The sequence below is a fragment of the Bison bison genome, unplaced genomic scaffold (assembly GCF_000754665.1).
Source record: "Bison bison bison isolate TAMUID 2011002044 unplaced genomic scaffold, Bison_UMD1.0 scf7180017864139, whole genome shotgun sequence".
Classification (NCBI taxonomy): domain Eukaryota; kingdom Metazoa; phylum Chordata; class Mammalia; order Artiodactyla; family Bovidae; genus Bison; species Bison bison.
Genome location: NW_011494711.1, coordinates 6,407,504 through 6,431,564, shown reverse-complemented (window position 1 = coordinate 6,431,564; position 24,061 = coordinate 6,407,504). Strand labels below are relative to the sequence as shown.

General features: G+C 34.5%; 2 protein-coding genes across 22 annotated transcripts in view; one reads left to right on the top strand and one right to left on the bottom strand.

Moving 5' to 3' along the window:
- The window catches only part of NEB (nebulin), a 208,427-nt gene extending 206,476 nt beyond the window's left edge, over positions 1–1,951 (top strand). For all 16 annotated transcript variants that reach the window (XM_010839994.1, XM_010839993.1, XM_010839991.1 and 13 more), the window contains one exon: positions 1,197–1,951. In XM_010839994.1, the coding sequence (XP_010838296.1) occupies positions 1,197–1,370 (174 nt within the window). In that variant the 3' untranslated portion in view covers positions 1,371–1,951. The remainder of the gene's footprint in view (positions 1–1,196) is intronic.
- Positions 1,952–8,682: 6,731 nt separating this feature from the next.
- The window catches only part of RIF1 (replication timing regulatory factor 1), a 57,402-nt gene continuing 42,023 nt past the window's right edge, over positions 8,683–24,061 (bottom strand). For 3 of the 6 annotated variants that reach the window (XM_010839972.1, XM_010839974.1, XM_010839973.1), the window contains exons 26-36: positions 23,289–23,408; positions 22,139–22,290; positions 21,156–21,236; positions 21,020–21,074; positions 17,436–20,654; positions 15,385–15,531; positions 15,009–15,086; positions 14,804–14,919; positions 14,264–14,417; positions 10,634–10,742; positions 8,683–10,170 (exon numbers count right to left, since the gene is read on the bottom strand). In XM_010839972.1, the coding sequence (XP_010838274.1) occupies positions 9,956–10,170; positions 10,634–10,742; positions 14,264–14,417; positions 14,804–14,919; positions 15,009–15,086; positions 15,385–15,531; positions 17,436–20,654; positions 21,020–21,074; positions 21,156–21,236; positions 22,139–22,290; positions 23,289–23,408 (4,446 nt within the window). In that variant the 3' untranslated portion in view covers positions 8,683–9,955. The remainder of the gene's footprint in view (positions 10,171–10,633; positions 10,743–14,263; positions 14,418–14,803; positions 14,920–15,008; positions 15,087–15,384; positions 15,532–17,435; positions 20,655–21,019; positions 21,075–21,155; positions 21,237–22,138; positions 22,291–23,288; positions 23,409–24,061) is intronic. The other 3 variants (XM_010839975.1, XM_010839976.1, XM_010839977.1) reach the window with 3 other exon arrangements.

Sequence of the window (24,061 nt, the reverse complement as noted above, 5' to 3'; positions counted from 1 at the left end):
GATTCCAGCTTGTGCTTACTCCAGCCCAGCGTTTCTCATGATGTACTCTGCATATAAGTTAAATAAGCAGGGTGACAGTATACAGCCTTGACGTACTCCTTTTCCTATTTGGAACCAGTCTGTTGTTCCATGTCCAGTTCTAACTGTTGCTTCCTGACCTGCATATACGTTTCTCAAGATGCGGGTCAGGTGGTCTGCTATTCCCATCTTTCAGAATTTTCCACAATAGTATAACCACTAACGTAATTTCTACGTGTTTGCCTATTTAGGACATTTCATATAAATGAAATCATGTTAATATGTGGCCTGCTGTTACTGGCTTTATGTTTGATTTATCCATGTATCATTTATCAGTACTAATTCCTTTATATTAGCAAATATTACTACATTGTATGAAAATGTTTCCTTCATCAGTTGGTGGGCATTTGGGCTGTTTCCAGTTTTTAGCTATTATGAATAAGGGTATACAAGTTATTGTGTGGATATACGTTCATTCCTCTTGGGTATATACCTAGGAGTACAATTGCTAGGTCACATGGGAACTATCTACAATAGGAGAAATTTCCAAAACTGTTTTCCACAGTGTCTGCACCATTTTCCATTTCTATCAGCAGTTTATAAAAGATTTCAATTTTCCCGCATCCTCCCCAATACCTTTTTTCAATTATCATTCCAGCGTGTAGTGGTATCGCATTGTAGCTTTACATTTTCCTGGTGACTAATGACACAGAGTATTTAGCTCTTGGTGTATCTCTCGTCAACAATTCAGATCCTCAGCAAAGGATCTGAATAGATGTGTGTGTATGTAGTCAGTCAGTCGTGTCTGACTCTGTGACCCCCATGGACTGTAGCCCACCAGGTTCCTCTGTCCATGGAATTCTCTAGGCAAGAATACTGGAGTGGGTTCCCATTTCTTTCTTCGGGGGACCTTCCTGATCCAGGGATAGAACCTTAATCTCCTGCATTGACAGGCAGATTCTTTACCATCTGAGTCATCAGATAAGATAGATTGTAATCCTTATTAGATATACAAATTAGATTTGCAAATATTTTCTCCTAGTCTTTTTAGTTTTGGTGGTAGTTGCACATTCTGTTTCATGCAACTTAAATTTCTGGTGTCATAAGAGACTTTAAAATTAGTTGTTTAGGTTAATTGTTGCAAATCTAACATTTCCCTTTTTTGTCCTTACCCACAGAAAATCTTCCGTGCCATGTATGACTATATGGCTGCTGATGCAGATGAGGTATCCTTCAAAGATGGAGATGCCATTGTCAATGTTCAAGCTATTGATGAAGGTTGGATGTACGGCACTGTGCAGAGGACTGGCAGGACTGGCATGCTCCCAGCCAACTACGTTGAAGCTATTTAGACACTTCAAAGCATCAATCCTGTCTACATGACCTACAAATCTTGTTAGTATTTCAGTTTAGACTCTCCACTATTCTCCAAGTTCTCAAACTGCCTAATAGTTTTTGTTATGATTTACGGTTGTACCATCCCTTAATTTGTTTCTACACATACCTAAGTAATTCACCATTGTATTAGTACAATTAATCTATCCAATTATTAAACTAGACTTACCTCTATTTTCTGGACTTGCACATAAAACCTGAGACATTAAACCCATAGGTTTTTTTTTATAATTAAAAAATTTTCTTTTGGGTTTTAAATGATTTCAGCACAGACATTTTTAGAAGTTTCTGCATTATTATTGCTGTATCAACCCAGAGTCTTTCTCCATTACTAAAATGTTTAACAGTATTTCTTTTCTAAATCAAGAATTCTAAACATGTTAAACAGTTTTTAAAAATGGCAGATACTCACCTTTTCCTTGCTTATTGACTGCTGATACTTTTATTTCTAATCCAGTTCTGAAGTTATGAAGCTGATAGTCAATATAAACTGGTGTTACACTAGTGTCTAATAAAATCTGTAATTCTGCAACAAACACCATTGACGGAATGAGCATTACTTTTTAATAGTTTTAAGATCTACAAATAAAAACTTCAACAAAGCAAATCTATGCTAGACTTCACCACAAAAACTAAACTTAAAAATGCACAAGACACAACTCTGAAAATCAACTATATTTCAATTAAAAAAATATGAACAAATGTTGGACTGTGTTCAGCAAGCTTTCCTTATGGCTTGGCTTATAAAGTTTTAGAAATAGCTGTGGGATCCAATCTTCAAGGGATCTTCTTCATCTGGATCCAGTAGGCTGGCAGTTTGTGTCAAAGGCATTAAATGGGCAATAATGGCTTGTTGCTTCAGTGTACAGAGTATCTTTACTAAAAAGCAAAAGATCTGTCACGTTATTTTATTGCTGTAGTAATAATGTTCTCCCTAAGCTCCTTAATTTGTGTCTGGAGACACAAAGCAAAGAGCACGTGTAAAAATGAAGGCAGAGACTGGGGTGATGGAAAGCCAAAAATTGCTAGCAACCACAAGAAGCTAAAAGAGAGGCATGGAATAGCCTTCCTCACAGCCCTTAGAAGGAACCAACCCTTGCTGACATCTTATCTCAGACTTCTAGCCTATAGAACCAAGACAATAAATTTCTATTATTTAAGCCTTTCAGTTTTTGATTTTTACAGAAGCCATAGGAAACTAATGACAGTAATCTTACACTTTTTTTCTTACTTAAAAGTATGAATTTACAGTCTTCTAAGCAAAATAAAAGCAAAAACAAACAAATGGGACCTAACCAAACTTTAAGCTTTTGCACATCAAAGGAAAACCATCATATAATGAAAAGACAACCTCACAATGGGAGAAATATATTTGGAAACGATGCCACCTATGAGGGCTTAAGTTCCAAAATATACCAACAGTTCATGCAACTCAATACCAAAAAAACCAAACCACCCAATCAAAAAACTGGCATAAGATCTGGACAGATATTTCTCTAAAGACAACATGTGGCCAACAGGCACATGAAAAGATGCTCAAAATTACTAAGTATTAGAGAAATGCCAAAGCAAACCTACAATCAGGTAGTGTGTAAATATATATATATATAAATTACACACAATATTACTCAGCCATAATAAAGAATGTAACATTGTCATTTGAAACAACATGGATGGACCTAGGAAATATCAAAGTCAGTCAAATATCATCTTGCATGCAGAATCTATAAAATACAAACTAATCTCTATAAAAACAGACTCATAGGCATAGAAAACAAACTTATGGTTACCAAAAGAGGGAAAGGAGAAAGGGGGATAAACTTTAAGTATAGGATTAATAGATAAACACTACTATACATAAAACAGACAAGCAACAAAAGATTTACTGTGTAACACAGGGAACAATATTCAGTATTTCCTAATAACCTTTAATGGAAATAATCTGAAATAAAATATATAAATATAATACTGAACCACCTTGCTGTATACCTGAAATTAGCACAATATTATAAACTATATTTCAATTTTTTTAAAAGTATGAATTTAGAAGTGTGTGGAACCCTTGAAACTATGAATAAAACAGAGAGATCCTCTCTGGTTAAAAACAGGCCATAAAAGAGGGCAAGAATATGAACGGTTCATATCATCGTGGAGGAATACAATACTCATTTTTGGCTGGTGTCTGAACCATTTAATTAATTTCAGGAGGTCTCATTGAAACAAAAAAAAAAATTAAAAAAACTCAAACACCAAAGAAAAACAAGTACCAGAATTTACTTTTTTCTTTTTAAATTTTATTTCAGATTAAAGTGCATTTCGTTAAAAATGTTTCAATATCCAGTTTCGATTGGCAAGTGGTAACAGTCAACTCTCAATAGATCATGAAAGTTTTACTGTGGATCAGACACAGATTCTCTCTCCTTCAACCAGTCAAAATGAACCTGAAAATACAACTTTAGGTGCACCTGCTTCAAACATTGTATAAACATTAAACAAAACTGACTGTACCCTTATTTCCCATCTGCTAGTATAGGTAATCAAGGAATGAACACATACTTCTGTGAAGTTTCAACTTAAATCATTCGACTTATCAAATATAAATACTTTTTGAATGTAAAACTAAGCTCTCAGATTTATCAAGTGATGAAAACAAAAATATTATAGGGCTAATAAATGACTGATTTGGCTTCTCTCAGTCCTCTTCTAAGTGCATATTAGTCAAGTCTATCCACAAGAGGTAGTGTTTAAGATCGAAAGTAACTGATTACTCACCAACACAGAAAGCAAACTCCCAACCCCCCCCAATTTGTTTTACAGGTGTGATTTAACCAATTAGTGCCAGATGCCTTTCCTTTACATATCACGTCCCTTAATATCCATGGCAAATACATAAAAATGTTTTAAGAATTTAAGGAGAAAAAGGTATACATAAAAAATACTAGTTAAGCAACAGTAAGACATAAATGAAATCAGGGGAACTCATTTTATAAAATAAAATCTAAATAATGGATACAGAAATTAAATTAAAAAACCCTATTCTGCCAGCTGAAGTAACCAAACTGACGACATGCCATATATGAACAAAACAACTGCATATGTCAAGGACTGGCACAATTTAAGGGTCAGCAAGTAGTAAATATGTAATTATGTTCATTATTACAGGCCACCCAGTCTTCAGACTACTCAATTCTGCCACGATAGCAGGAAAGCAGCCAAACATGTAAATAAGCACCGCTGTGTCCCAGAAAAACCTGATTTACCAACAAAACAATTTTACGCATTGTCACAAAATATTTTCTTTCCAACCATTAGAAAACATAAAATTCATTCTCAGTTCCTTAAGTGTAAAAAGAAGTGGCAGGCTATGGTTTGTCAATCCCTCCCTGCTCTTTAAAAACTTATTAAAGACTACTGTCTTTTGTTTCCTATTATCAAAATCAACTATTAATTCCATTTTTCTACAAAATTTCCATTCCATAAAAAATAAATTCTTCAGACACCTGTTATTCAATTAAGTATCAAAACAGCTATTATTCTATATTCCATTTTCAGTTTCATGACACTATTTGAAAGTGAGCTTTCTACTTCTATGCAGTTCATCCATTTAAGAAATCAGTCTTTTGTTGGAATTATTTACTGATGGGAGGTGGAGTATAAAATATATTTCTAAACAATTACCCAAGGGATTAATAAACTATTATGATACTGTATTACATGTAGAATAACTCAGGGACCACTGGCTGTCAGCTACTTTCAAAATATAAAGATAACTGTTAACTTAATGGTCTAATTCTTTATTGCTATTTCAATCGATCTTTCTCTTCTCTTCATCATTTATCAGTGCATCAATCTCAATCAACATGTAAATTTGCTGATAAACTTAGTTTCATTAAATTATAAAATGGTACACTGTGACATAAAGGTATTGTTCCCTCTCTTACATGTAGAAAACCAAAAGCTACGGAGGTTCTTTTCTTCCATGTGACATCAATTTAAAATACTGTCTTTAATTTTATAATCACAGGTAAAGGGAGAAGTTAACTTTTATTCTAATGGCATATTTCAGGGGACTAAGCATTTACAGCTTGGCACTTAGTTTTAACTGTTCTTTGGTTAAAGGCTTGGCACAGAAAGAAAAAAAAATGGTAAAGATCACACTGTAAAATTTAACATTCTATTCCAAGAACTAAATGAACGCTCATAATTTTATTAGACTACAGATCTAATTTACAGATCTTCAAATCAAAATGAATCAGATTTTAACGGAACTTTCAAAGAGCAATATACAAAACCTGGCATATAATAGACACAATTAACCGGGCCATGAAAAACCACAAAGACCAGATTTGTTTTACACATTGAACAATCAATAAATTTTGATAATCAGTTTTTAAAACCCATTACTTCTGACATTTCCTTAATTAAGTGCTTTAGATGAGGGCAGTTCTTACAATAAAAGTATTTATTTTTAATAAATATGAAGGAAAATATCATCTTAAAAGAATGCCCAAAAAACACTCATTTTTGAAGATCAGACTACTCAACTCTTTCAACTCCATTTTGCAACAAAATAGGAAGTTTCAATCACATACTGTCACAGCACTCACCAGAGGTCTTCAGTAAACTTGAATATCAAGGCACACTTGTCAGAATGGACTTACTATAGCACTGCTAACTTCACTGCCAAATTAACCTTTGTTAGGGGTAGCCTATTTTCAATGTTTATTAATAAAAAAATGAAGTCCTATAACCTAGAAGGCAAGATTTAGAGACTAAATTCATCTCTAATATTATGAAAATTTAAAAAGTCAGAACATAATTCGTATATACTCATAAGACTCCACATTGTCCGAACTGCTTAATCAGGTTCTTGATAACATAAAATACTTATCTTCTATATTAAAAGGCCCCATATTAGGCAAAATTCTACTTTTAACAATTTTATTTAAAATTTTTAACTTTAATATGAAGCCTTCAAGACCAGTCAGAATCCTCAATTCAGACACCTGAAAAGGTTTCTTTAAAAAAGACTAGTAGTTATATTTTGTGGCAATAATTTTAAGGATATACATCTGCCTGGGTTACCAATTGCTAATTTGGATCTTGAAGCCTCTTAGACCTATGACCACAAATGCAGTACACAGACATCAGCATTTGTATGGATCACATGGAAATTCTTAGAAATGAACTATTAGGCTCTCATCACATACCTACTGAATCAGAATCTGCATTTTAACAAATACATGTAGGTTTGAGAAGCACTGTATCAATTAATCGGAGAAGGCGATGGCACCCCACTCCAGTACTCTTGCCTGGAAAATCCCACGGACAGAGGAGCCTGGTGGGCTGCAGTCCAGGGGGTTGCTAGAAGTCAGACACAACTGAGCGACTTCACTTTCACGCATTGGAGAAGGAAATGGCAACCCACTCCAGGGTTCTTGCCTGGAGAATCCCAGGGATGGGGGAGCCTGGTGGGCTGCCGTCTATGGGGTCGCACAGAGTCGGACACGACTGAAGTGACTTAGCAGCAGCAGTATTAATTAATAAAGTCAGGACTTCACTCTAATGTTTGTATACAAAGTATAAGACCTTTCTAATGGCTTAGGGATAAAATGGACATGTGTTGTAATAACAAGCAGGCAGCTAACTCCCCTGACTCAAGCCCCAGCCTAATAACATTAACAACTGCTTTTTTTAACAACCTCTAACCCTGGCTCACAAATAATCTCCCAGAAAATCAGTTATGAAGAATACTAAATAGAAACTAGGCTTTTCTTAATGGATTATAAAGTCAAAGTCAGAAGGAATGGCATTAAAAGAAAATGAGTTAAGTTTTCACATCTTTTGTTAAATTTCAACTAAGCCTGCCTTTAAAACAGCACTCACTTTTAACTACTCATCTCTTTAAAAATCAAAACAAAACTCTACTTGTATATTTTCCACATACCCCTCCCATTTTTCCAATTTCCCAATTTTCTTGTCTTCCCTCCCACCTTTAGTCAAAACATAACTGAATTTTCTTGACATTTTTATGATTCTTAAATGTAAAACACTTCTGACTACTACCAACCTGCACATAAACAGAATCATGGGAAATTCATATTCAAATCTTATTTTTGACTGTTATTCTACTGCATTATTAACCTAAATCATCCTATAATCAACAAAGAAACTAGAGCAAAAGCTCTCCACTATTCAACAATGGCTTTCAAACTTGTTCAAACTGCAGAGCATCTTTAATTATGTGCTCACTGAGATACTGGAAATTCATTTTTGAACATCAAAAATTATACTATGGTTCTACATGCAACTATATTCTTTATAAATGCATAAAATTAAAAATGACATTTGAGTGTTCTTAGTAATGTCTGTCATGTTTTATTAACCATTAGAAATTATTTGAAAAAACTTATTTCACTTTAATGGTAAAAAGACACACACTGGAGCTGATCATGGAATATTAATGCTTTTTGCTCTTCCAGAAATAGTAGAAAAATCTGCAGAAAGTTTTAAGGCAAGAATATTGAAAATAAGGAGCCTAAATAAACACATAACTTTATCAACAACTAAGATTTAGCAAATTGGTTTTTAAATGTTTTAGAATATATCCTGGTTAAACCAGGATGTTCTAAATTTAGTATCTGCACTTGCACCAAACTTGTGATTTAAGTAAATGGTACTCATTTTGGTCACATTTTCTGCTATACTGTCCACCTTCCCAGGAACTTCAGTCCACCAGCAGGTAAGTTTAGCTCACACAAATATTAAGATATGAGGTTGTGAAATGAGTTAATTCTGGTTCCTCTCAACATACATACCTATCCCTTCTACTAACACCTGTTCAATCAAAACATGCCTGTTTACTCACATAGAACTTGGGCAATAAATGACAAATTAAACCAAAATCATAAGTGTTTAAATTCAAGCTACAATCCTTCAGGTTCAATGGTCCCAGATTTTCTTTTAAAACCATCCTCAGCATATAAATACCAAACTTAGACCCCAAAATATTTACAATGTAATGATAATGGATCATGAAAATGAAACCAACTTTTATCGTGACTGGGTGGCAGTCCCCTTCTGAATATAAAGCTAACCAAGACACAAGGATTAAACTTTCCATAAGTTGTTAATGAATGTGTGCTTTTTCAAGTAGGGGTTACTTCTGAGTTAAGTCTAAAACTGAGATTACTCATTCTATTTAGAAAACAAGTGAGATATTTGTTAAAAAGATGAAACAAATATGGGAAAGGCAGGCACTAATACCAGTTGGTAAAATTAGAAATGTTTTAATTACATACACCCTATTTTTTTAAACTGAATAAAACATACATATTTTAAAGAACAGTTTTCAGATTTCTCCCAAGTTTGCTTTAGGTATAGGTGGAGAGCAGATAAGCTCTAGGTTTCTTATGATCCAAGTTATAATGAAAATACTCAAGCTAACTCCCCATTAAAGAGAAATGTAACGAGGCACTATTTCTGGTGGCTAATCCCCTCTTTCAAACCAAAAGGGGGAAAAAAAAAGGTTATGGAAATGAACAGCAAGGTTGTCATGTAACACTTTCTCATTTCTCGTATTTGTTCTGCTTACTTTAGAAAATAAACTCATGTTTAACTATTAACTAAGTACAAAACTTTTTGTTGTTTTATTTGTAGATACAGAATCCTACAAATATCTGCAGCAATCCCATGAAGCACGTCTATTACCCATACTGATATCTCAGTATTCAATATATACAAAATTATGTTTCTATTAAACAAAGGTATTCACAAGAGGCTACAGAAAAACTCATGCAACTAATGAAGACTGAAATTTATAAATTAAAGACTTAATCTATACATAATGTACAAACAGTCGTGCATTTTTAAATGAATAGTATGTATCTCATAAGAGTGTATTTTCACAGGCAAATGCTGCTGCACAAGTATTTGCTAATGCAAATGAATGGAATCACTAAATTCTGCTTTAATATTTAACCCCTATAGTTGAAACTTTTGATTATTTTTCTTGAAAGCTGTCCAAATGAAGCTGCTCTGTCTGTGAAAAACATTCCAAAAAATTCTTTTGCCTCTCATTTGGGGTGTTTTACCAAGAACAAATTTCTTAAACCTCAAGCACCAAAAAAAAAAAAGAAAGAAAGAAAGTATAAACATCTTATCAGTTAAGCAAAAACTTCAAATAAAAAATTTCAGTTTTTCTTACTTAGAAGAGGTATATTACATAAAATGTTTCATTAAAATATGCATGAGTACGTAAAACAAAATTTATGCTTTTGCTTGTAGTTTCTGCTTTCACATTTCAGTAAACTACTTTAAGTTCTGGAAAAACTATGCATAGCAGCCAAGAAAATATGTTACACAGGAAAGATTGCTCTCACTCACAAAATTAACTTAATAAGCTATTGTTCTTTAGCATTTGAAATTACCAACTTTGCAAACATTCAGTCCGAAATTGTGCTATATTTCAGAACTTACTTTATGAGTCAACAAATCCAGTGATTTAAAAAAAAAAAAAAAAATTCAATTTTCTCTTAAAACACTAAAAAGAATTTTCATGGGCTGGTGACCTCCAACGTGACTGCAGATTTTTAATTATAGAGTTTGCCATGCTACCAAGTTTCTCGTGCATTTCAAATAGCTGGCTTCCTGAATAATTATAGAGATCTTCTGAATCTAGTTGAAGAGCAAGTGCGCTAATCTGTGCCACAAGATTTTTAGATAACGGAGCTTCTAAAGCAACAGGATCAATTAAATCTAAAGGAAAGAGAAGAAAATAGCACTATTAAAATCTATTCCAGATACATCTTAACTTGCATCTCCTTCTAAGTTAATAAAAAATTTAAGTGTCTAGGTTTCAAATTAAGAGTGCTTGCTGAGGTAGTCCCCGCTCAAGATAAGAGAGTGAGGCTACAGAAAAATCACCACAGCTTATTCCGTGCCACTTAAGAAATCCTGACTACTTCATTTTCATGAACATAACTGGATCGCAATGTTTAGTTTATATCCTGATTCTAGATCTTGATAGAATAAAAGTTGTCAATTAGAGAAAAAGCAACTGGATATACTTGAAGTCAGTTATTTTTTCATGTATTTGACAACTATCACACAAAAAAATTCACAGAGCATGCTCAAATTAGAACTAAAAGCAGAATAACAAAGTATTTCTTCAATAAAGTCAACCAATCTTATAAAACTGTCCCGTTTTGTTAAAATATACCTGAGGCAAGTCTTTCTTCATCAGGAGAGATAGATTTATTTTCCATTCCATTTATTGTTTTTTCAGAAATATCAAAAACTGGAATCTCTTCTAGTCCACGAGACTTCACCTTGATTTATGCATTAAGATAAGTAAAAATAAAAACAAAAGTGACAAACTGAGTTATTTTTAACAGGACTAATAATAATAAAACCACTAACACTGGAAAAGAATCTGACATACTATGTTTTACAGTCTGGCTAATACTGTTAAGAACCCATGGTTCTACTAACACAAAAACAGAACTATGTAGTGTTTTTTCAAAGAGAGGTTAAGGAATTTATATTATTTCTTAATGAATTTGTCCAGAAATATAGCCGTGGTAGCCAAGAAAAATTACATTTTATTCTCTAGGTTTGGGAACATGGGAAAAGCAAGTCTAAGGCAGACATTTTCAAGCTTAAATACATGGACTTCTATTTTTAAAAAGAACAATTTTCAAAGGTCTGGGAACAGGGCTTATTGATTGCTGATTGAGAAAATGCTACTTTCAGATTGTTTCTGCTGTTCAGTCATCACATCGTGTCCAACTCTTTGCAACTCCATGGACTGATAATTTCATCCAAAAACAAAGACCCCTGAATTCAATGACTTAAATTTATCAAATTTAAATTCCCCCTTCCTCAACACCTGTCCATCAACTTTTTAACCATTCCCACAACTTAGGTTTATAAAAATGTGAAGGGACACTACCTGCAAGATTTGTAATCTGGAGAATAAAATTAAGGGGTTATACTTAGCTGCTTAAAATCACTGGGGGTTGTTTATATACAACTGACTCTCTTGGCCACTCCATAGACTACAGCCCACCAGATTCCTCTATTCATGGGATTTCCCAAGCAAGAAAATTAGAGTGGGTTGCTTTGTCCTTCTCCAGGGGATCTTCCTGACTCAGGGATCTAACCGGCATCTCCTGCATTTGGCAGGCACATTCTTTACCACCGAGCCACCAGGGAAGCCAGAGTTCCCGTATGACCCAGAAATTAGATTCTGTTACAGATACACCTAAGAAAAATAAAAAACACGTCCACACAAAAACTTGTATATGAATGTACATAACAGTATATTTGTAATAGAAAAGGGTGTAAACAACCCAAATGTTCACTAAGTGATGAATGGATAACCAAAATGCTGTACAGTCACAGAATGAGGTATTATTAGGTTGGTGCAAACATAATTCTAGTTTTCACAGTTGAAATTCATCATTTGATACTGAAATACATTCCAAAATAAATGTGGTTATGTTATACATCATTTTAATGAGCATTTCTCGCTTTATGTTTTTTTGCTAACGACTTATTACTTGCTATTTATATTTATTTAGACTGTGGAAATGATATTACACAAAAAACAAGTGTGAGCAGTTTTCTTATTTGAGTTCAAAATGAGTCACAAAAAGAGCAGTCAACTCGCAACATCAGCAACGCATTTGGCCCAGGAACTGCTCGTGAACATACAGTCCAGTGGTAGTTTAAGAAGTTTTGAAAAGGAGACAAGATGAGAAGTATAGTGGCTGACCATCGCCAGTTGAAAAAGACCAAGTGAGAGCCATTATTGAAGCTGATCCTCTTACAACTACAAGAGAAGTTGCCCAAGTACTCAACGTCAACCGTTCTACAGTTGCTCCATGTTTGAAGCAAATTGGAAAGGTAAAAAGGCTTGGTTAAGTGGGTGCCTCATGAGCTGACTGCAAATCAAAAACATCATCATTTTGAAGTGTCGTCATCTCTTATTATACACAGTAACAACAAAACATTTCTCAGATTGTGACATGCAATGAAAAGTGGATTTTGTACAAAAACCAGCAATGAACAGCTCAGTGGCTGGGCTGAGAAGCTCCAAAGCACTTCCCAAAGACAAAATTGTAACCAAAAAATGGTCATGGTCACCGTTTGGTGGTCTGCAGCCCATTTGATCCACTACAGCTTTCTGAATCCTGGTGAAACCATTACATCTGAGAAGTATGCTTAGCAAATTGATGAGATATACCGAAAACTGCAACCCCTGCAGCTGACACTGGTCAACAGAGTGACCCCAATTCTTCTCCACGATAATGTCTAGCCGCATGTTGCACAACTAACACTTCAAAAGTTGAATGAACAACTTGGGTTACAAAGTTTTGCCTCATCTGCCATATTCACCTGACCTATCGCCAACCAACTACCACTTCTTCAAGCATCTCGACAACTTTTTTCCAGGGAAAACATTTCCATACCCAGCAGTAGGCAGAAACTACTTTCAAGAGGTTCATCAACTCTCAAAGGATAGATTTTTACACCACAAGAATAAACAAACATTTCTCACTGGGAAAAAGGTGCTGACTATAATGGTTCCTATTTTGATTAATAAAGATGTGTTTGAACCTAGTTATTCATATAATGTTTTAAAATTCAAGGTCTGAAACCACAATTACTTTTGCACCAACCTACTATTTAACCATAAAGAGGAATGAAGTACTAATACTTGTGAACCTTGAAAACACTATGCTCAGTTAAAGAAACCAATCACAAAAGACTATATACAGGTTATAAGAACCCACCTTTTATGAAATGTCCACAATAGGAGAGACAAAATTAATAGTTGCTTTGGGGGTGGGAATGCAGTGACTGATGAATGGGTAGATGTTGTTCCGTTTTTTAAAAGAATAAAAAATGTTCTAAAATTAGGTCTTGGTGAAGGCTGTGGTACTTTGTGACTGTACTAAAAAATCACTTGTGTGCTTTGGGTGGGCGAATTTTATGGTATGTGGCTGTACCTCAATAAAGCAGTTTCAACTCTTCATCTTACAAAAATGCAAATTACTAATAGTTTTTGTTTTTCTTGAACTGGTTAAATGTTTTAAAAGATCAAACAAAATTAATAATAAATCAAGGACTTTTAAGAATACTGAAGTCTTCAGTAGCCTGCAAACTCCAATCTCAGAAATTCTAATAGAACACCATTTTCACTCTTAACATACTCCGTTTTTTATTTATTCACAGTTTTGCCTATCGATGAATACATAAAAGGTTTCTGAATGGGTTTCAGACAGTTTGTAAATTCTTCTGAAATGATATACAAAATTTTCTGTATGTATTTTTAGAGGGAAATAATCTCGGTTTTCATAAGAATCTTAAGAAATGTCCATAACCTGAAAATGTTTGTGTGTATTAATTTAAAAAAAAAAAAAAAAGTTGATAGGAAGAACAAGTTAAAAAAAAAAAAGATCACAACTGCTTTGGATATCAAAATCAAAATACTGTTAACCACAAATCTGCAAGATTTTTTGGGAGTAAATGTTTAGATCTGAACATCTAGGTTTTAGAAATAGCAGCCAGGAAACCAATCACTTAGTTGGTAGACATAAAAGATGAGCTAGAAAAGTAGAATTCAAAGAATAAAGAGGTGTAATACACAATAACAGTACAAAACAAATAAGTAAACTTCTCTGTGGAATTATAAATCAACCTTCTAAGTTACTCTTGACTGCAGGGTAAAGGAAGTTAAGGCATCATATAAAATGAGCTTTTAAAGCAATACTTGAAATGCAAACTTTTGGAGTTGTACTGTTTCATCATTTACTCATACACAATTTAACATCTACGTCTTTACCTGCTGCTCATGATATATTCTGAGAGCCTTTTTTACGTTAGACACTTTTGGAGAACGGATAGGAAGAGTTTTTATTTCAGATGCTGTAAGGGTACTCAAATCGCCAATTGTTTTTATATTCTTGGCTCTAATGAGCTGTCCCAGTCCTCTTGCCCTAAAGAGATAAGAGAAACAGGAAAAACATCACAAAGTTTTATATTTTCTATTTGTAAGGGCCTATCCAATTGAATTTCCTGATTTAAGCTCAATCATAACAAAATTTACATAGACACACCTATCCCACAGAGGATGGACATACGTGCATTTACAACAAAATTTGAATCTGATGTATATGCCTGGCTCAAGCAAGATCAACCGTTCAATACTTCTATTACTGCCCTATCTCAACCATCTTCCCAGCTGTATTTTCATTTACTTCTAAAATAAAATGTGTGAAAGTATGGATAAATCAATCCTAAACATGAGAACCCTGATCATTTAAACATCCCTGTTAACAAAGCGGCATCTCTAGGTATAGGCCAGAGATCAATAACCACTTACCACATGTTGGATGTAATCTGAGGTAAAATGATTTCAACTGGTGCTACACAGTTCACCAAAGCAGGGTAAACACTTTCTGTTGGGCATGGCACAGATTCCTTAGCCATTTCTGCAATCTTAGAATAAATTTCAAAAGCTGTTAAACAGAGGTCACCTAACTGAACATGAAAATATAAAGTTGCATGAAAACTAAAGCACTTCTTACTAAACACTTCTTTGAGCTCTTAAATTTAGAGCTACGTGATCCTGGGGACAGAAATCCTTTGGCTGAAGTGGTATTATGCTAGACAGAAGAAAGGAGAAAAAAATCTCAGAACCCTAGATTTACAAGTTTATTTTTACAACTGACAGACTGTAGTCATATCTTACAATTTTCAGAAAATGTAAAATGTAATAATAATACTACTGGATCAATTACTGGCTGGCTCATCAATGCTTCTTACCACCTCTTCTCTTCATGTCTGCTTTAAGCAGACAAAAGAAAAATATATCCAAACGAAGTATGCTTTGTTTCTTAAAAAGACAAATTACCCGATGCAATTCTGTGTTTGCATATGTATTTTTTAAAGCCTACAGCTTACCTTAGATTGCACAGTAGGTGAAGTTTTAACACTTTTTACCATGAGAGAACTATTTGAAGAATGGCACCTAACAATAGAGCATCGCCTATCAATGTCATCTGCCAATCCTGCTTGGTATATAGGATCTGCAAAGGAGACACGGCGAACCTGAAAACATTTAAGTCATGTTTTTATTTTTAAAAAGTTTTAAAAAATACCATAAACTCTCATTATAAGGTCAGCCAAAAATAGCATGTATGTTTGGAGGCCTAATTTATCTTACTAGAAGCCAACTGCACATACTTGCAGTTGTTCCTGGTGATTGTTTTCACAACTATTACTCAAGACCAAGGGTCATTCCAAGTATCCATGGTCTAATACAAAGTACAGCAACGAGGAGAATGAAAGGATAGTAGCAGAAACTTGATGAAATTGCATGTGACAATTAAAAGTATACAAATTTCTACTAATCTCATAGGCTTACTACAAACCATAAAGAACGAGGTAAAGAGGCAGAGACAGTACTAACTGGCCTTTGGTATACCTTAATAATCTTAGTTCTTAATTCTTTGAGGGTAACAGAGTCACAGCAATGGGTGAGATTTTTTGTTAAAACAAAAACAAAAAACAAAAGCTTAGCCCAGCTTGAAGTTATTTTGGCCTTTTCTAAACTCTTTATTCAGCTACTCAGCTGTCTGGTAAAAGTATCCAACGGGGCATGCAAAACCATAATATGTATATAAATGTCTTATTCCCAAAATATTGGGAACTTTCTATAAATATCTGCTATAGAAAACTATCATATGTAAATAAAAATTAAACGAGCTACTATCAAACAAAACATGACTACAGTTAACTGGCATTAATAATCTAAAGTATACTGAAGACATCATTTCATCTTCATAAATTTTTCAAGAACTTCTATGGCCTATTTAAACCTAAGATTAAAAAAAAAAAAAGGTAAAAGACTCAAAAGCAAAGCAAGACCAAACCAAAAACCCTCAAGTGTTAAGTTTTCCTAAGAACTAATCTTTGAACTCTCAATTTAAAAATTTTTAGTATATTTTGGGAAAGTTTTCACAATGTGCTGGCTAAAGGCAAAATTACGTGTCAGTATGATTTTATCTATATATACATGTTTGTATACATAAACACATATATTCCACAGTAAATGGTAGGTCCAATTTCAAAATTAAGGAATGCCCACACAGTACCTTTATAAAATAGCTAGTTATAGAGGACAAGTGGAGCTATGTAAAGCACAGGAAACTTTTCCTTTCTAAACTATGTGCAAGTCACAGGGTCAGAGACTAAAGCAGATACATAGGTAATCCATATGTGTACAAACTACAAGAATTAAAATGTAGTGAAGAAGATGGGGGCATTAACAAGATTAATTACAAATGAAATCATACACAGAAATTAATGAAGGCATAGCCTAAAGAAATTTTTAATTGTTAAAGGTCTAAGTTTATATAAAGACATGTGAAACAGACAGGATAATGTCCTAGTACACAGTAAGTACTAACTAAAGCTCCTTTATTGGTTTCTAAGTGTTTCCTTGTGTATTATATAGCAGAGAAAAAATCACCATGAGAGATTATCAATTTTGCAAAATGTGAAAAATGGTGATGGTTGTATAAAGATTTATAGCTAAGTGTTAGGCTTCCCTGGTAGCTCAGTCAGTAAAGAATCCACCTGCAGTGCAAGGCACCCAGGTTTGATCCCTGGTTCGGAAAGATCCCCTGGAGAAGGAAATGGCAAACCACTCTAGTATACCTGCCTGGAAAATCCCATGGACAGAGGAGCCTGGCAGGCTGCAGTCCATGGGATCGCAAAGAGTCGAGCACAACTGAGCGACAGACACCAGGTCCTGAAATAAAGGAATACCTAAAGGGCTTCAGTCTTTTTCTCAACGTCTACCTTCTGCCTGCCCTCTTCCCTGTCATAGCATATATTCATAACGAATGGTCATGTACGCCCAATATCCCATCATTTACCAAGTGTCAGCAAGTGGTCAAACTATCCCAATTAACCTTGGACTCATGAACATTCAGCATCCATCCCCCTACCTTGTGGACAGGTGACGAGATTTCATCTTCTTGGGGTCTTTTTAGTCCTCTCTTTAAAATGCTGGTGGATGGAGAAGCCAAAGGAGACCACACACAACGTGTGTGCATGCCACTAGGACTCTCGTTTGCTGACATGAGTAAAGGATCAATATCCTTCGATTTTTGAGGAGATGTATTACTGTCTTCTGATATTAGTCCAGAAATATCTGTTTCAGATGTCAGAGGTTGTGCTATCTCCTCTACTTTCTCTGAAGTATGGTGAATTTCCGGTAAAGTTTCATTACTTTCCACTACCATCTGATTGTCATCTAACTGGGTTTCCTCCAATTTATTAGGTTCAGTATTCGTTTCAGTTTTGTTAGGGTCAACCTTTCCTTCTTCAGTGATCATCTCAAGTGTGTCGGGAACAAAGTTATTGACTTCTACATCTAATTCCTTTGTTTCAGCTTCTATAGGCAGAGAAGCCGTGGTAGTTACATCTTCGTCTTCGGTTTCAGTGACGTGGTCAGATTCAGTAGTCACCTCACAAACCGCTGTTTTTTCACAATTTTTCATTTCAGCGTTCATTTCTTCAGATGAGCCTGGATCAGATTCATCACTTCCTCCACCTAGCTCCCCAACCGCTATTTGTTCAGAGATCTCTACCTGAGCATTCACTTTTACAGGTGTCGGAGTATCCGAATAATCAGTAGCTGAATTAAATTCCTCAGTTACTGCTTCATTGGCTTTCAGTTTTTCAGGTGTATCCATTCTTTCACTGTTTTCCTCTATTACTTCTTTCCCTGGAATACCAGTTTTGACATTCTTTTGTTCAGAGAAGCCAGCTTCAGACTGATCATTTTCTACATTCAATTCCATAGCATCTACTTCTGGATTTGATTCTGCATTTGATTCAACAATAACAATGTTCTCTGTACTCAATTTCTCTTTTGAAGTGGCCTCTGACTTTTCTTCTTTGGTCTCCAAAGAAAAACATTTCAGTGAAATATCTTTGGAAACATCTAAATGTGGGTCAACAGTTTTACATTTCTTATTAGATGGCTCCTGGGTTTCTAGAGATACTGCTTCCTCAGAATCCCTACGAGAAGTTTCTTTAAATTTTACCATTTCAGAAGGAAGAAAGCTTTGAGTAGTATTTTCTTTTAACTCAGTTTCAGATATAATTAATGAATCATTAGTAGTATCATTCTCTTCCTTGAGATCCAAATGAAAATTCACACTATGATGCTCATCTAAAAGTTTAACCTCCGAGGACAGATCAGCTTTCGAAGTTTCTGAAATAGATACAGGTGTTTCCCCATCTGTCTTTTTTGTTTCACTGACTTTTACATCGTAATTTTCTGTATCCTTTAACCCAGTAAATGACTTTTCCTGAGACTGTGATTTTTCTCCACAACAATCACAACCTTTAGATCGCCTCACCCTCCTACTTCTCTTGTGCTGGCATTCTACTGTCTGAAGAGTTTTTTCAGAAAGCAAAGAAATATCTGATGTCCCTATTTTTGAGGATTCCCCCATGCTATTTTCTATAGAATCTCGCTTATGTAACCTCTTACTGGCATTTCTAGTCCTTAGATTTGATTCTGGTACAGAAGGATTTGAAAAGGAATGGTCTGCATCTTTGTTACTTTTACTTTCTCCCTCAGAAGTATTCAATACATCATCATAAACTTGTAATAAATCTGGAGATACGGTAGAATCTTGAAGACTTACAGTAGTACTTTCATCTCCTTTTTCACAGATTTGAGATTTTATATCTTTGTCTACTTCAGGATTCCCTTTATAATCATGTGCCTGATTTTCAATTTTTATACATTCCTGTTTTACCATTTTCTCTTCTTGATCTTCCATGTCAACATTGTCACTGCTTTTGTTCTTCCATTTTCCAGATCTTTTCTTTTTAGAACCTTCTTCTTTTGCCTCAGAACTATCAGATTCTGAGTTTTCAATGCTGGAAAGTAAACCCTGGGATGCTCTTCTTGTTTGGTATCGTGTTCGTCCCCTTACTGGTTTCTCAGAGGATTTATCTGCAATGTCCGGCACACCATCTCCTTCAGATTTAGTATTCTCAAGATCTGGCTTTCTTCTATTTTCATCAATTTCAGCATTAGCACTGGTCTCTCCAAAAGCCTTCTCATGTAAATTATTTCCTTTGTCAACTAAGTTTCCCTGTACACCTTGTTCAGAAATCAATTTTTGCTTAGGTAAAACATCATCTTTTACATGTAACGGACTCTTCTGCGGAGTCTTTTCTTCTTCTTTACGTCTTTCCCTTTTTTGATGATTATTTTCTTTATCTTGGCTATCAGTGGTTGGTTCTGCTGTTTCTGAACGTCGCCTTAAAGATCGCCTAAGGGTTTTCTGATTTGGAGTTACCTGAATATGACTATCCTCATTTACTGTCTGATCCGTTATTATGGCTGGGGGTGTGTTTTCTTTGGATTCCAAGTTAACTTCTAAGGTTCTCCCTTCTACAGTATTGTTTTCTAATACAGTATTCTCCACTGTTGATTCAAGCATTGTATCCTCAAACTCCACTGTAGACTCAGAGAGATGAACCTGATTATCTAACACACATTCTGTCTGATTAAGCAAGCCAGGTGGGTTATTTTCTAAGGCTACTGTGCCATCAACAGATTCTTGAGTACTTTTCTCTTGTTCAGATCTCATTAAGGGTTTAGACTTTTTACTCCCTATTGGTTCAGATTTACTCGACCTTCGGCTTGATCTCTTAGTCCCATGTGTTATTTTTTCAGAGTCAGATTTGGAAAGAGCCACTTCTCTCTTCTTTGCTTTTGATGGATTATCTGTTTTACCCATGCCTTCCTGGTTACTTTTCACTATTACAGTTGATGACATATTATTCAAGGGTGATGGACTAAAAGGTCTATTTTCTGAACCATCAAACTTTTCCAAAGTAATAAAGGATTGCCTTCGACTTGTAGGCTGTAAGGGAGCTCCAGAAATGGTGGCAATAGAAACTGAGCTACTGCTGACACCAGATGGATTTTCTGTAGTAGATGCACATTCTGTTGGTTTATTTGAAGCAATTAAAGCTTTTTTTCTGGCATCATTATTACTGCTCAGTATTTTTGGACTGGTTTCCTCAACAGAACCACACTCATTATTCAAAAGGGAAGCCTTTTCAAGATGTTCATCCATACCGCAGTTTTCCATGACATGTTGAGGAACGACAATGTCATTCTCCTTTTGTTCCTCCTGCACAAAAATGTACACATACAAACAGATTAACCAGAAAATAAGTCTGACTTTCTGGAGAAATTCTGTTTAAAACTTTAGCAAGTCAAAGGGCAATCTGGCTTTCAACATTTTAAAAATATTCCAAAGGTGATGGTAGATGCTCATTAATTTGTGTTTCCAATTTAAGTATTTGATAAAGCCAAATACATTTAAACAAACATGCACTCACACAGATACAGATCCACACATAAAACAACTATAATTCTGCTAAAGACTGCTAAGGAGAGTTAAGACATTACAGAACAAATCTTAACATTAATATAAGAGACTCAATAATGGAAAGCTGATTTGAAAAACCCCAAAATATGAAAATAACAATATACCTTAAATATCATCTTGGAGTCTTCTTTTGATTTTTCAATTAAAGTAGAAATTTCCCTGAAATAAATAAGTGTGCAAATTAGAATATTGTTAATAAAGAACCAGAAAATCAGTTACTTCAGCAATTTCTATACTTACATAGATTCTTCCTGACTATACTGAGAAAATAAAGTATCTTGTGAAACATCCAGATTATTATACATGGCAGGAATATCACACCTGAAAAAGATTTTAAGACTAACTTTAATATTGTGTCTATTAAGTTTCTCAATCATGTCTGACACTGCATCCACATGAACTGTAGCCCACCAGACTTCTCTGTCCATGGAATTCTCCATGCAAGAATACTGATTTCCTTCTGCAGGGGATCTTTCCGACTCAAGGATTAAACCTAGATTTCCTGCATTGCAGGCAGATTCTTTACTGCTTGAGCAACCAGGGAAGCCCCTTGAGAGTACCCTGAAAAGCAAGGAGATCAAACTACTCAATTCTAAAGGAAATTAACCCTGAATATTCATTGGAAGGACTAATGCTGAAGCTGAAATTCCAATACTTTGGCCACCTGATACAAACAGCAGACTCATTGGAAACGACCCTGATGCTGGGAAAGATTGAGGGCAGGAGAAACAAGGGGCAACAGAAGATAAGATGGATGGATGGTATCAACAACACAATGGACATGACTTGGAGCAAACTTGGGGAGAAGTGAAGGACATGGAAGGCTGGCGTGCTGCAGTCTTTGGGGTTGCAAAGAGTCAGACATGACTTAGCCACTAAACAACAACTTCAATATTTGATATTCTTACAATTAAGCTTACAATTCTATATCTAGTTACCTTTTAAGAATATAAAATCAAGTCTTAGATGCCTATTTCCCAGATTTTCCATGAAACCATTTCCCCGATCTTTCAAGACCTTAATAAAGGGATTTAGTTTAGGAACATTTGGTGCATTTCAAGATAGCCCGACACACTATGAAATATGGCCATGTACAATCTTTTTGACATTTAAAATACAGTACAATATACCAGTATCTTAGTTCTAAACTCAAAATTATGTTTGCTGCATGAAATCTAAATGTAAGTACAGAAAACTCAATTCAAGATAAAAGTACTACAAACCTCTTTGTTTTGAGTACTTCTTTCTGGTGTTCAGTTAGTATTCTTTCCTTTGTTTCTTTTACTTCTGGAGGTATAAACACAAAGTCAGTAGACTTTTCTTCTTCCAAAGGCATTTCACCCTTTGCTTTTGGAGTTGAAGAATCTAGTTTCAACTGGAAATTAAAACAGTAAATGCACATTTTGAGTTTCTAAATTATTTTCCAATACATCAATCAATCTCTCTTTGGCACTCTGATAATGGTTTTTGATGATGACTAGGAAGTTTGAAGTTCAAACCTATAGGATATTTCTGGATAATTATAATTAGTACAATGTCCCTAGTTTTCTTTTCATTCTGCTTGTATTAAATACTCAGAAAATAAAATTGCACCTCTTTAAGAAGTAGGCAAATGTGTGCTTACCAGGGAAGCATGGGCAAATATGTTTTTCAGCCTAGCACACAGAAATCAAGTGGTTTGGCAGGGAAAAAGTACATCTGTGATTTCAAGTTGAAGCACCAACTACTCAAGTAAAAGTTGCCAAAATCATATGCCCGACATACTAATATTGGTACCCAATGCCACTTTTACACAATTGCAGCACAGCTGTTTCCATTTTACTTTATAATGCTACAAGACTGTGTCAAACTTATTCTTTAAAAATATTTTTCTTTCATTTTCCCAGAGCCGTGGTCTTAAGATTCTAGAATAACCCCTTTACTGGAGGTCCTAGAAGAAAGACTATCTGAAACTTGGTTAATTTGCCACCAGCTACTAGATATCTAGTTTTATATATGAGGTTATGACAAATGTCTTATGTAGGCATTCTCTTTCTAGTCAATAAAGGAAGCTCTAAAATATTCTTTCATCCTACCTAAGTTATTCAAATCTAGTTTCATTCTATCTGAAGAGGGTTACTGCCTGGAGTAATTATACTAAATAAACACTTAGTATTATGCAGATTTAACTTTACTAAGAAGTAATCATCTCCCAAAGTGTCAAGATTTCCATACCATCTTAATAGTCTTTCTAGGCCAAACTGTATTTCCCTATAATCCCATCTTTTATTTAGTCCTTAACAGCTTTTTCTTCCAGTTAGAAGTTGTATGTTCTCAAGCTGGTATATATATTAATATTAAGAGTACTATTAAATACACTTTGGAAAAACATACTTTAGCTGGTGGTTTCATACTGTCTTTTGTATCCTTTGTTTGTGCCAAAAAAGAATCTCTTTTTCCACTTGATTTTCTTTCCATGCCACTTATCTTCATATTTAATTGGGAATTTTCTGTCTGTTTTTATAAAAATAAAACAATTTCATTATGTGCAAATATTTATCCTTTTCACATTGGTAATTACAGTGTAATATTTATATCAAATTTGAGTATTCAAATCTACTAGATCATGTCAAAGAAAACAAAGCCATTGTCTAATACAGTAACAGCAAATAGATTTGGTGTCTCCAACTTATACAGCATTAGTTTTGCATCATTTAATTTTATAAATTCTAAAATAAGCTATACCAAATAAATATTCTAAAAACAAATTACAGGATTCAAATATCCCACTTATTACTGGAAACTTCTTTAACAGAAAAACCCAAACCATAACACTTTAAACAATAAAACATACATGACAGAAAATACTATCAGGCCCTCCTACCAGATTATATGGTTTTTTGAGCCATATTACACTGAATGAGTCTCAAAAAGTCTAGATAATTTTCTGATGAGAATTTTAATTTTATCCAAAAAATAAAACTAAATACAGTACTTAGCTATGTTTTCTCTTACAGGTTCTAAACAAATAATAGCTAGACTCTTTTGTTGTTGAATAGGAACAAAGTGTCTATGAGTGTTCTACCTGATGAGTATATAGTACTTTTATCTTTACTCCTTAATCTTTATAGTCATCTAGTATTATTAACCACAGTAACCTTGTTCCA